Source organism: Lissotriton vulgaris, chromosome 2_1 (genome assembly GCF_964263255.1).
Source record: "Lissotriton vulgaris chromosome 2_1, aLisVul1.2, whole genome shotgun sequence".
Classification (NCBI taxonomy): Eukaryota; Metazoa; Chordata; class Amphibia; order Caudata; family Salamandridae; genus Lissotriton; species Lissotriton vulgaris.
This window is the reverse complement of record NC_141687.1, coordinates 21,259,937-21,272,151: the sequence shown is the minus strand read 5'-3', so window position 1 is coordinate 21,272,151 and position 12,215 is coordinate 21,259,937. Positions and strand designations below refer to the sequence as shown.

The following is a 12,215-nucleotide window of genomic DNA, read 5'->3' as shown; positions in this document are numbered from 1 at the left end:
GCAATTGGAAACCATAATACACAGGCAGCTAAGCTCATATCTCGAGTCCAATAAAATCTTAGACCCCTCACAATCTGGATTTCGTCCAGGTTTTAGCACTGAGACCGCTATCTTGGCAGTAACTGACTCCGCGAGGCATGTAATGGATGCCGGGGGATCAGTGGTTCTGATCCTCCTAGATCTCTCTGGGGCATCTGATGCCACCTCACACTTACTGCTCGTGGAGAAACTATACTCATGAGGCATTCCAGGCACAGCCCTAAAATGACTGGGAATGTTTTTGTCAGATCGATGGCAATTGATAATTTTAGGACCTTATCTTTCTCAGAAATCTTGTCTGGACAAGGGCGTACCTCAGGGCTCTTGTCTAAGTTCTACATTATTTAATGTTTACATGGCCCCTCTGGCAAAAATTGTCGAACCGTTTGGGTTCGAGATAATCTCCTATGCTGACGATACTCAGCTGATGTTCCCAATCGGTTCCAATTTAGAAGATGAGAAAATATGATTTTCGGCAGGTATGCTCGCCATCTCTAATTGGATGACGGAGAACTGCCTCCAGCTGAATCCCAGCAAAACCGAGATTATGCTTATGGGTAAAGCTCAACCATTTGGACGGAGGACGGGTGGCCTTGTCAGCTGGGAACGACTCCCATTCCAACTCGATTCGTGAAAAATCTTGGATTAAAATTGGACCAGACACTAACTATGAAGGATCATATTGCGACCACTATTAGCTCCTGTTATTACAGCCTATGTCTCTACCACAAGATACTTCCTTATTTGCCTATCAAACATCGGAGAACCTTGGTCCAGGCTATGGTGATGAGTCGCCTTGACTATGGGAATGCGCTGTTGGCTGAAGTAGGTGAGACGCTGCTTGCCAAACTGCAGGTGATTCAAAACACCGCGGCAAGGATGATTCTGAATTGCCCTCCACGCTCTTCCTCAGCCCCCTTGCTGAGAGAGCCCCACTGGTTACCAGTGAAGAAGCAATCCTTTTTAAAGATCATCTGCCTTACTTTTAATGCATTGAACGGTAAAGGTCCTCATTATCTGCAAAAGAAATTTACAAAGCAGGTTTCGGGCTGTAACCTCAGATCTAACTCGTTAGCTCTTCTAAAGGTCCCCCGAATACGTCTAAGCCGCACTGGGGGTACAGCCTTCTTGTACCTTGCCCCAAGGTACTGGAATCAGCTCACCATGGCCCTGCGAAAATGTACTTCGTACATTGCTTTTAGGAAACAACTAAAAACCCTTCTGTTTTAATATATTCAGCAAATGTTAGCGGTTTCTTCCTCTCCTCACTAGGTAAGCGCCGAGATGCCCCCGGGTGAGTTGTGCGCTATAGAAATTTACTTAACATAACATAACATAGTGCACATTAATTGGAACTTGCTGATAGCACTGGGGACATTTAGCAGTTAGGTTACACAAAAGGGAGCGTCTCTTACTGTGAAATTCGCTCCTAGTCATCGCTGTTTCATTCCATGCAGACCTTACAAACCAGGGCACAGATTTCCAAAGATTTAGTGCTGAGTTTGCATTACTTTTTTAATGCAAACCTGAGGCAATGTGTTGCATTGTTATTTACAATTGCGTTTGAGTTTGATCGTAACCACAAGTAACGCAGCGCTGCGCGATGTGCTGCCTTGCGTTACTCTGCGTCAAGGGTGCATTCCATGAGCGGCGCATGGGCGTTCTGAGAGAACTACCATGAGTTTTGATGCAAATCTCTATCTACAAAGACTTGCAGATGGGGAATCACACGGAAACCCCGTGCCTCCCTGAAGTAGGTGTAACGGGGGCAAATGTTTTCAATCCTCCTCGTTTATCCCTCTTTGCATGTCGGCTGCATTCTACAGCATGCATGCAAAGCGGGAAACGTCTAAGAGTATAGTTTATGAACAGGAGGCATTACTCGTGTAAAAAAACAATGCTTACCACATCGGAGAAAGCTTTACATTATGGCGCGTCTGCCCTAGCCAATGCAGGATAAAGCACATCCGTAAAGGGCAAGAGCACAACAGCGCCTCAGCTTAGCACCCACGACGCTCCTCTGCTCTTTACTTGCTGCGCTGCAGGATTTCTTGTAAATCTGGGCCCAGCCTTTGAAGCACGTTCTTGCCCTTATTGGCTGCAGCTTTTTTCAGAGCCACAAGAGTCCATTTGGAGTGATGTAGCGCTTTACAAAAACTCCTAACTGAAAAGAAAACACGTGCGGATGCTCCTGGGAGAAGGAGAGATGCAGTCAGCGCATATGTGCGCCCTACTACCACCCACCACCCACAAAGAAGACAGAGGCGGCGACATTTTTTTTTGTATTAGATGAAGCATACTATCACGAGCGTGACCCTCTGCACGGATTTTGCTCTCTGGGCTGATTCTGCAGAGGTGAGGTGCAGGGCCCAGACAGCCACAAGACACCCTTTACCCCAGCACCATGGCTCTCACCTGGTATACACCTGTTACAACGCATTTGTTACTCCGCACTACCATTACAACGCAACTTTTACAACGCATACCATTACAACGCATTGCGCTGGGGGGCGCTCTAGGATAGGGAATAAGTATAATTTACTATCCAACACCTTCCCTAGGGTCCACGGGGACTGGAGTTAGAATAGTAAATTATACTTACCAGTATCCAGCACCTCAAAGCGCTATGCGTTGTAATGGTATGCGTTGTAATGGTCGCGTTGTAATAGTAGGTAGTTGTAACGGTATGCGTTGTAACATGGTACATCCCTCTCACCTCTGCTTCCCCAGCACACAGCAGCTAAAGGATAACACAGGAAGAGTAGGAAAGTTAACACTTGAATGACCTTTCTGCAGCTTGCCTGAAACACTCCAGTCCAGTAATTATTCTGAGGATTTAAAGGGCACCTCAATGTTGGTGATAATTTACAAGTTCAGTGATGAGAGGAAATTGTTCAGTATGCGTCAGTGTAACGCCTGATGAGTGACACTTGGCAGGACTGCACTGAGTGGCTCTCTGCAGTGTAAGGCGACAGGCTGCAGCTTCGTGAGTGTAGGTAAGTGTCTCAGACAGCTCGTCTACAATGTCTGTTTGAAGATTTGCTATTATTATTATTATTACATTTTATAAAGCGCGTAGTCACCCGTGAGTATCCCAGCGCTAAGATCCATACAACTGCAGGTCAGTAGGGACAGGGGGGAAGGAGTCAGCATTTAGGGAAAGAGATGAGTCTTCAACCGCTTCCTGAATTGGAGATAGTCTTGTTCTGGTCTAAGGTCGCGGGTAGCGCGTTCCAAAGGCGTGCAGTGTGGACAGAGAAGCGTCTTCCACCCGTGCGTGCCTTCTTGACTCTAGGGATGATGATAAGATATTCCTGGTCGGATTGTAAGGATCTTGGGGCTTTGTATGGTCTGATAAATTTTCTTAAAATAGGGGGGCCTTTGTTTTGTAGAAGTCTGTGAGCCAAACATAGGGCCTTAAATTTCACTCGCTCTCGCACCGGGAGCCAGTGGAGAATCTTCAAGGCTGGTTTGGCCGAAGCTCTGGCCGGGGTATTGGTGAGGATCAGGGCTGTGGCATTCTGTATCCTTTGTAGTTTGTTCAGGGTTGCCTCAGGGGCGCCTAGGTAGATGGTGTTGCTGTAATCCAGCCTTGATAAGATAAGGCCTTGGATTAACAGTTTTTGAGAGGTGGAAGGAAGTAATGGCAGAATCTTCCTGATCGACTTGAGAAGCCCAAAACATGTCCCGGCAACTTTTTTGGCTTGTGTCGTGAAAGACAGATCTCTTTCGAGCCAAATACCCAGACTTTTAATCTCTGTCTCAAAGTTTTTGTCCCCAGCTTCTGAACTTAGTTTCCTATCAGGAGCTTGTCACTCACTTTGCAAAGACAGATAACGACTTTTTCTTCAAAAACCTGTATTTTTATTTATCACTGTTCACATTGCTCATCACACCCCCTGTACTCGTGTGTGTATGACCCAGAAGTTTATGTAAACATGGAACAGGAGGCATGTCACGCCTGTAAATGACTAATGCTTCAACCGTAAAAAAAACTACAAAACAAAAATCATTCAAACATATTTCCAACAATCCCAAACCCTATTTGTAGTCTGCAAAACCCTTATTTGACATTGCTGGCCCCATGCCCCCTCGCCCCCTGACCCCACTCACTCTCCACGGTGAGCGTGGCCAGCGTGCGGTCGTCCTTGGACTCGCACGAGTACTCGCCGGCGTCGCTGGGCTGCAGGTGCTGCAGAGTGAGGGAGCGTTCCCGCCCATCCGCCTTCATCAGGCACCGGCGGCTCGCCTCCAGGGGCTGACCATCCTTCAGCCACATCACGTCCCCCTTTGCCTTGCACAGCTCACACCAGAAGACCACTGAACCGCCCCGCACAACATGAGTATCCGCAAGGCCGCGGACAAAGGTGACCGGCAGTCCTGGAGAGAGACAGGGAGAAGCAAGAGTAGGATATATATATAATTTATACAAAGTTCACCACAACAATCAAGGTGTGAAGAGAAGCAGAGAGCTGCAGCGCTATGAGGACACAATAGGTAATGACATCCAGTGCCCCCCTTGGGTGCAGCAGAGAACATACTACAATGAGCATAAGGTGGTGAGGGTAGCCGGTAAAATGTCAGGTGTGCAGGTAGCCACTCATCTAGCAGAAAAGTTGTGCATGTGCTCCCAATATCAACGGTGCCACTCTGTTTTGTGCCGTCCCATTATGTAAGTTTCTTCTAAAGTATAGTGTGTTGTGTACAAGCCATATTTGCCGTACTGTATTGAGTTCTTATCACGGCCTGTAAAGTTTTTGTCCCCAGTTCTTGAGACTTCGTCAATGGACTGTACATGTCTCTGGAGATGTCATAAAGAGTATTGTGCCCAGGTCCAGTGACCTCTACGATAACACTCTCGCTGTCTGTGGTGACGTCATCTAGAATATTGTACCCAGTTCAGGCGACCTCAAATATAAAAATTTGGGCCTGATTCACAGAACTGACTTCAGACAAAATCCTAAACTTACTACCATTTTGGTATTCACAGAAGGCACTCACTCATCTTGGTATTCCGAGAAGGCACTCACTCATTTTTGTATTCACAGAAGGCACTCACTCATTTTGGTATTCACAGAAGGCACTCACTCATTTTGGTATTCACATGGCAATCTTTTTTATTTTCCTCAGTGTCAGGAAACAGAGCCTATCTGGGGTGTCAGGCTAAGCTTATTGTCAATAGTAAAAACTAAGCTTTTAGCCGATGTTTTAGTGACGGGGTTCCCCCAGTTCAGAGTGAAAGTTCCCATTGTATTTGTATTATTTGCAAATTTCAGTCTTGCCCTAAATATTGTTTTAAAAAACTGTGTCCCAGTAGAGGTGTGTATGACCCGAGTTCCTACAGACCCATCTCAACGCTGGGGGTCGACACAGAAATATTAGCTGGGATACTTGCGACAAGTTTGAGCAGAGTGGTGACCCAGCTGGTACATGAAGACCACTGTGGGTTTATGGCAGGGAGTGGAACTCATGGGAATATTAGTCGTCTCTCACACGTGTTGCATTCGGTGGCAGACCAGGACAGCTGTGCGGCAGTAGTCGCCCTAGATATTGAGAAAGCCGTCAACACCCTACGGTGGGAGTACCTCTGGGAGGTCCTCTGGAGAATGGGTCTTGACAAGAACTTCTTAGCCTGGATCCAGCTCCTATACCACCAGCCAAAAGCTCATTTGCGCACTGGTGGTCAGATATCGCAGAGTCTAAATATCGAGAGAGGTACCAAACAGGGGTGTCCCGCCTCTTCGTTTCTGGAGGAGCTAGCAATTCAGCTACGATATGACATGGATGGGTAGGGCATCACCATCGATGGGCGCACACACTGAGGGGGAGTTCAGTTGGGAGTTGGGCCACTAGATATCTGGGCATACAGGTTGCACATCGCCCAGATGCTCAAGACACAATGAACATGGGAGCTGTCATCGCGGGACTGAGAGAGTCTATCCGGTTCTGGAATGAACTCCACCTCTCAGTTATCGGACGGGTGGCCTTGGCAAGGATGGTCATGCTTCCTGGGAACCTATATGCACTTCAAAACATGTTCTGGGACATCCCGCAAGCTACTATTGAAGTGTTAAACAGCCTGCTGGTCCAGTTGGTGTGGGCTGGAGGATGCTATAGAGTGAAATTAGACATACTCAAATTGGATGGGCTCTGAGAGACTGGGACTCCCGGATTTCAGACTTTGCTACTTCGCGGGATTGTTGCAATAAGTAGCACTGAGGTGCGCAGATGGCAACAACATTTAAAAAGTGCTATTGGCCGATGGAGAAGCGGAGGGGATCTGCAGATATTTGATGATGGGCTCATGGGTCCCAAGGGAAGGCACACACATAGTACAGCAAGTGTCGAGGGCCTGGAACAAGTTGTGATCGGGGTTGTCCGTAGGGCACCCTACAATAACTCACTTCCATTACAATAGCCGCAGGGGTGTTGCCAGATCCAGTCGGTCATGGATATGACTAAATGGTAGGAGGGGGATGCACGACAGCTGGGGGCTTGTGTATGAACGGGATATTGTTGTCCTTTGAGGAGGCGAGGGAGTGGTTTCCAGTCCCAAGGGGACCCTTCCTATAATATGCAAAAATCGCAAGCACGGCCCGCGAGATATGGATCTCATAACCGGACAAGCTGACAGAGTCCCACACACTAGCACTACTACTCAACCCAGGGTCCACCAGAGGGCTAATGTCACGTATTCAAAAAGCGCTGAAAGAGGAGCGCACAGTCGAGACCTCGAAGACGAAAGATAGATGGACAGCCGATCTACCCGTCCCACTCACGGATGGTAAGTTTTAAAAAGCATTTGCCCAGGTACAGGAGGTAGCTAGCAATGCCAGATTCAAATTCACACAGTTCTACTATCTACACCGCACCTACATGACACCTCAGTGACTAGCCTGTGGTAATCCGGGGTGCCCATCGCACGGCCCCCGATGCTGTAAAGACCCTGCAACTTTTTAACATATGACCTGGTCCTGCGCCCGTCTGCAGCAGTCCTGGCAACAAGTGCCCTGGGTGCTCGTCTCGGCCGCAGCGGTTCGAATAGAAGCATCGACCAAACACAGCCTGCAAGGAGTCCTACGCACACCTCAAAAGGGGATGCGGATAGGACACAAATTTGCTTACCTGGGCCTAGTCTTTGCCAAAAGGCGCACAGCCATACATTGGGGGCACACCATCCCCCCAACAGTGGATCGATGGAGGGCAGACATGCGATAGTGGGGGTGGCTGAGGAGTGCTGTATGCCCGCAGTGCAAACAGATGAGAACGCAGAGCGTGACTTGCAGGACTGGGGGCAGCAGCCTCCCGGAGACCACGACAAAAAAAGCAGCCTAGCCACACAGCTGATCCGCAACACACAGCAACTGCCAACACTCCTGGCTTCTCTGCGTAGCACTGACCCATGGTCAGGTGTGAAGAGGTGTGGCGCAGCGGCCAGGGTGCTGGACTTCAGACCTCATGGTTCGATCCCGGCTCCGGCGGCAGGTGAGCCCAGCACCATCTGACTCTGAGCAATAGTTTGCTTAATCTTCCCGAAGGCCCCAGCGCCGGGACACGTCTCAGGAGGTAGCTGTGCGCTTTACAAATGCTGGCATTCACATTTACATTTATGGTGGAAAGCAGTCAATATTGTCCCTTTGTTGTTATTCGATAGATAGCCATCGAAGACTGCAGCCGCACTGCCTGCTCTCAATGGTTTTTGAACAAGTTATTTGTGAGAGGGTTTTTGTTAGTAGTTGCAACCAAGATGTACATGATTTTTCTGTTTTATTTTTTTTTTTAATTCTCTGCTGTTGTCCCATAGAAAACACTGTAGCACGTATTCCGCCAGGCGCTTGGAAGATGGCAAAGATGTAACTTGCGAAGGAGCCCCATGGGCCATTTGTAACACCCTTCTCACGATAATGTACAGGGGTGCTCATGCAGAGTTGCAGGTGTAGATTTTCTAGCACTAACTCCAATGGGGCAGCATTTCTATAAATGCTATTTTGGGTAGAATGTTTATGTTAGATGATATTCTAGCACTGGGCCATCAGACATAGGAAGGAGCACATGACGGTAATCTCTCTAGCAGACCCCTAGCCGTCTGCATGAAGACGAGCTCATACTTTTACACATCTAAAGGCTGTGTTTACCTGCAACAATGAAGGACGTTTCCATAAAGGGGTAAGAATGGATTTAATAACTTGTAGTTATGATGTTCCGCATGGAAAAGGGTTACTTATATCAATATTGGTGTCATGTTCCTTTCCTCTTGTGTCACTGTTACACCTTACACGCTGTGCTGACAAGACACCTCGATAGTTAGTCAAAGAATGCACCTAAAGTTATGCTACACTGTTTGAAAATATTCTCAAATACAATATTAGTTTCAGTATAGTTTCCAATCTCAAGAAAAGAAAGGAGTCTTTCCTCACCTTTCACCCTGACTTCGAACTGCATCTGGTGGTCCTTGGTGTGGCAGGAGTAGAGCCCAGCATCCTCCCTGCACAGGTTCTTCACCGTCAGGCTGTGTACACGGCTCTCCCGTCCCACCTCGTACTTGTCCCCAGCCTCAATGGGCTGTCGATGCCGGGTCCAGGTCACCACGGCGGACTCTTTCGACACCACTGCGGAGAGAACTGCGCTGGCGCCCTCCAGGCCCAAGACATCCTCCGGCTTCTCTTTCTTGTTGAGAAACACCACAGGACCCTCTGAGGAAATAGGAGAAAAGAGGGGGGGAGGAGTGCTTAATTTGTAAAACATGAAGTGCCGAAGTCCTTCTCGGAAGGCCACTGCAGCTTGCACCATCCATTGCCCCTGCCAGTCCTGCCAATGACAGAACCCACCTACCCAACCACTCCTACAAGTGTGACAATTCAGACTATTTCAGGCTGCACAAAGCTATAATAATGGCGGGAGAGGCTGGTATTATTCATCCTCTTTGCAAATTGACTTAATAAACACAGTTGTTGTGCTCCTTTCAAACTTAAACAGACAGCACCACCATGTGGTGGACTGTCACGAGGGTTGGTGGCGACAATTAAGCGCTGGTTTGAGCACCAGAAACCACCGGCTCAAATTAAGCACTGGATGACCCTGTGAATGGAGGGCATAGGTAAGGGGGGCACAAAAGGAAACGGATTATGGGGTATTAAGAGACCAAGTCAGAGATGGAGATGCACAGAGCAAGAGGGATATAGGAATGACAGCGGGGGAAAGGAAATGAGACACACGATGTGCAAGAGAAGGAATGGAGGGATAGGCCATAACTGAGGGAATGAGGGAAGGGGGTCAGGGAATGACACAGGACTAGGAGGGACAAAAAGTAGTGTAAGGAAGGGACAGAGAATAGAGAGGGAAGGCGTGCCGTATGGTAGTAGAGGGAGGGAAGGAGGGACGCAGACGGTATTGGAAAGTAGAATATAGAGTGAAAGCAGAAGTGAGAAGAGACGGGCAGGAAGTATTAGGTACAACTATATGGCAAGAGGAAAGCATGAGGGAAGAAGCATGGACACCTAGCACGAGGAGGAAGAAAAGACACCTTCACACCAGCTCCTAGAACCATTGTGGCATTTTGAAAATCTTGAATGTATAGGAGCTTGAAATAAGCTCAAAATGTCTTGGTATCCTTATGGTAAATTTTGGGGAGCCCAGCAAGTACAGCAACAGGAGTCTGGCATGGCGGACTGGTGGCCTCAGTTGAAACGCTGGTGTGTACAAAGAAAAGGAGAGCATGGATTGGGAGCAAAAGAGACAAAGTGATGCTCTAGAATCAATCGCTTCATCATTTAAAAATAAAATGACATTTTGAGTAGCTCAAACCTTTCTGTTAAAATTTGGTGTATTTCTCGTTTGTGAAATGAATACATATAACATTTTTAGTGTATTTGCTGTATCTGTGTTTTCTGATTTGTATCTATTGTTTTGAGGCTTCCAATATTGATTCTGTGGAGGTCCACAGAAGTCAGAAAGCCTTGAGCCCTGACTTAAGCTCGTAGTTCCTGCTTTACTAATCCCGCTGCCTTCTCAGCGCTTCCAGGATCCTTCCGACAGATCCCAGAGCCCCCGTTCCCTCTGTATCACCTCGGTTCATAAAGATGCATTCCCCTCCACCATCTCACAGCCTCTGGGTCTTCAGTCAGTTCCCTGACACCTCTACCCCCCACCACCCTCTGCATCCTCTTTCAGTTCTGTGAATCCACCATCCTCCACGTCTTCCAACAGTTCCCAGAAACCATAAATCCTCCCCACCATCACACAACTCCCAGACCTCGCCTGACCTCTACAGCTTCTCAGTTCTTGAATCACACATTCACCTTTAACTTCGCACAGTTCCCAGTATCTCCATACTTTTTCCACACCTTCTCACAGTTCCCAGAATCCCCCACTTTTCCCAGACCTTCTTTCAGTTCCCAGAATCCACCACTTTTCCCAGACCTTCTTTCAGTTCCCAGAATCCCCCACTTTTCCCAGACCTTCTTTCAGTTCCCAGAATCCCCCACTTTTCCCAGACCTTCTTTCAGTTCCAAGAATCCCCCACTTTTACCAGACCTTCTTTCAGTTCACAGAATACCCCACTTTTCCCAGACCTTCTTTCAGTTCCAAGAATCCCCCACTTTTCCCAGACCTTCTTTCAGTTCCAAGAATCCCCCACTTTTCCCAGACCTTCTTTCAGTTCCAAGAATCCCCCACTCTTCCCACACCTTCTCTCAGTTCCCAGAATCCCCCACTTTTCCCAGACCTTCTTTCAGTTCCCAGAATCCCCCACTTTTCCCAGACCTTCTTTCAGTTCCAAGAATCCACCACTTTTTGCACATCTTTCCCACATGTTCTCTCAGTTCCCAGAATCCCCCCGTCCTCCACAAGCGCATTAAGTTTAAAATGTGTTCCACGGTCTATAAAGCTGTGTATGGGAGAGGCCCTGCCTACCTCACTGCGAAATTTAAGCGTTATACCCCCACCAAGGATCTTCGCTCTGGAACCAAATCCCTTCTTGTAGTTCCTCGGATAAAGAAGGCGAGGATGGGTGGCAAAGCTTTTTCGTACCTTGCTCCCCTGTATTGGAATCAGCTCCCCATCCCACTGAGGCAATGTCTGGACCATCTTCAATTTAGAAGGCTTCTTAAAACTGTTTTGTTTTACACTCGCATTGTGTCAGCTTCCTCTGTATTTCTGCAGCGCAGAGATACCCCTTTGGGGGTGATTCAGGTGCTATACAAAACTCAGAAATAAATAAATCAACAAGTCTTACCTTTTACTTTGACGGCGAAGTGCATGTCATCATCCTTGGCCTCACAGGTGAAGATGCCGCAGTCATGCATCTGGGCATGGTGTACGGTGAGCACGCGCAGCGTCCCTTCACTGCTGATCTTCACTCGGTCACTCGCGATGACGTCACACCAGTTCTTCAGCCAGTGCACCACAGCCGTCTCGCGAGACACTTGAGCAGTCAGGGTGATGGTCTCGCCTTCTGGAACCTCCACTGGGGTCTTCGTAGCTTCCTTATTCACAAACTGAACAGGAGGTTCTGGAAAGAAACAAGTTCAAGTTCAAGTTTAGCATTTGTATAGCGCACTACTCACCCAGAGGGTCTCAAGATGCTTTTGTAAAATCAGAGACAGATGCATGCAGTTCCAAACCGTGGTCACCAAAACGTGGATGTGCTGCATCTGGCGGCATCTCACTGAAGCCAGTGTAGGTAAAAGTGTCTCATGCGTTCAACTAAAAGACTAGACCAGTGAAGCAGATAGTTCTGGAAGAGGAGCGGGTGACGTGGAAACTCTACACTCATTGCTGTTCCACAGATATCTAGAAAACATGGCTGTAAATGTAAATGTAAATGTATAGGCATTTATATAGCGCACTACTTACCCGTAGGGTCCCAAGGCGCTTCGACCGCTGCGAAACCCTTCCTGGCTTCCCTGAGAGATGGTCCCTTAATGGGTATCTCCAGGGTGAGACCAGGCATCCCCGGCGGTCTGGTGGGGCCGTTAGTGAAGATGAGGCAAGCTAATGCCCAGAGTTGCCGAGTGTGATCGCTGATCAGAGTGGGCACCGAGGCGAGAGAATTATCGAGTCCGCTGACCCTGGTCCAGAAACCTGCCGCACCGGGAATCGAACCCTGGTCCCGGGCCGTCCTCTGCTCTCGGGTCTGCCGCCTCTAACCAGTGAGCCACACTACTTCACTTAATACA

At 48.2% G+C, this 12,215-nt stretch overlaps 1 protein-coding gene across 3 annotated transcripts in view; it reads right to left on the bottom strand.

Annotated features, from left to right (window-relative positions):
• The window catches only part of OBSL1 (obscurin like cytoskeletal adaptor 1), a 548,309-nt gene that overhangs the window by 191,163 nt on the left and 344,931 nt on the right, over nt 1–12,215 (bottom strand). For all 3 annotated transcript variants that reach the window (XM_086954344.1, XM_086954343.1, XM_086954342.1), the window contains 3 exons: nt 11,273–11,548; nt 8,457–8,732; nt 4,153–4,419 (listed from right to left, as the gene is read on the bottom strand). In XM_086954344.1, coding sequence (XP_086810470.1) covers nt 4,153–4,419; nt 8,457–8,732; nt 11,273–11,548 — 819 coding nt within the window. The remainder of the gene's footprint in view (nt 1–4,152; nt 4,420–8,456; nt 8,733–11,272; nt 11,549–12,215) is intronic.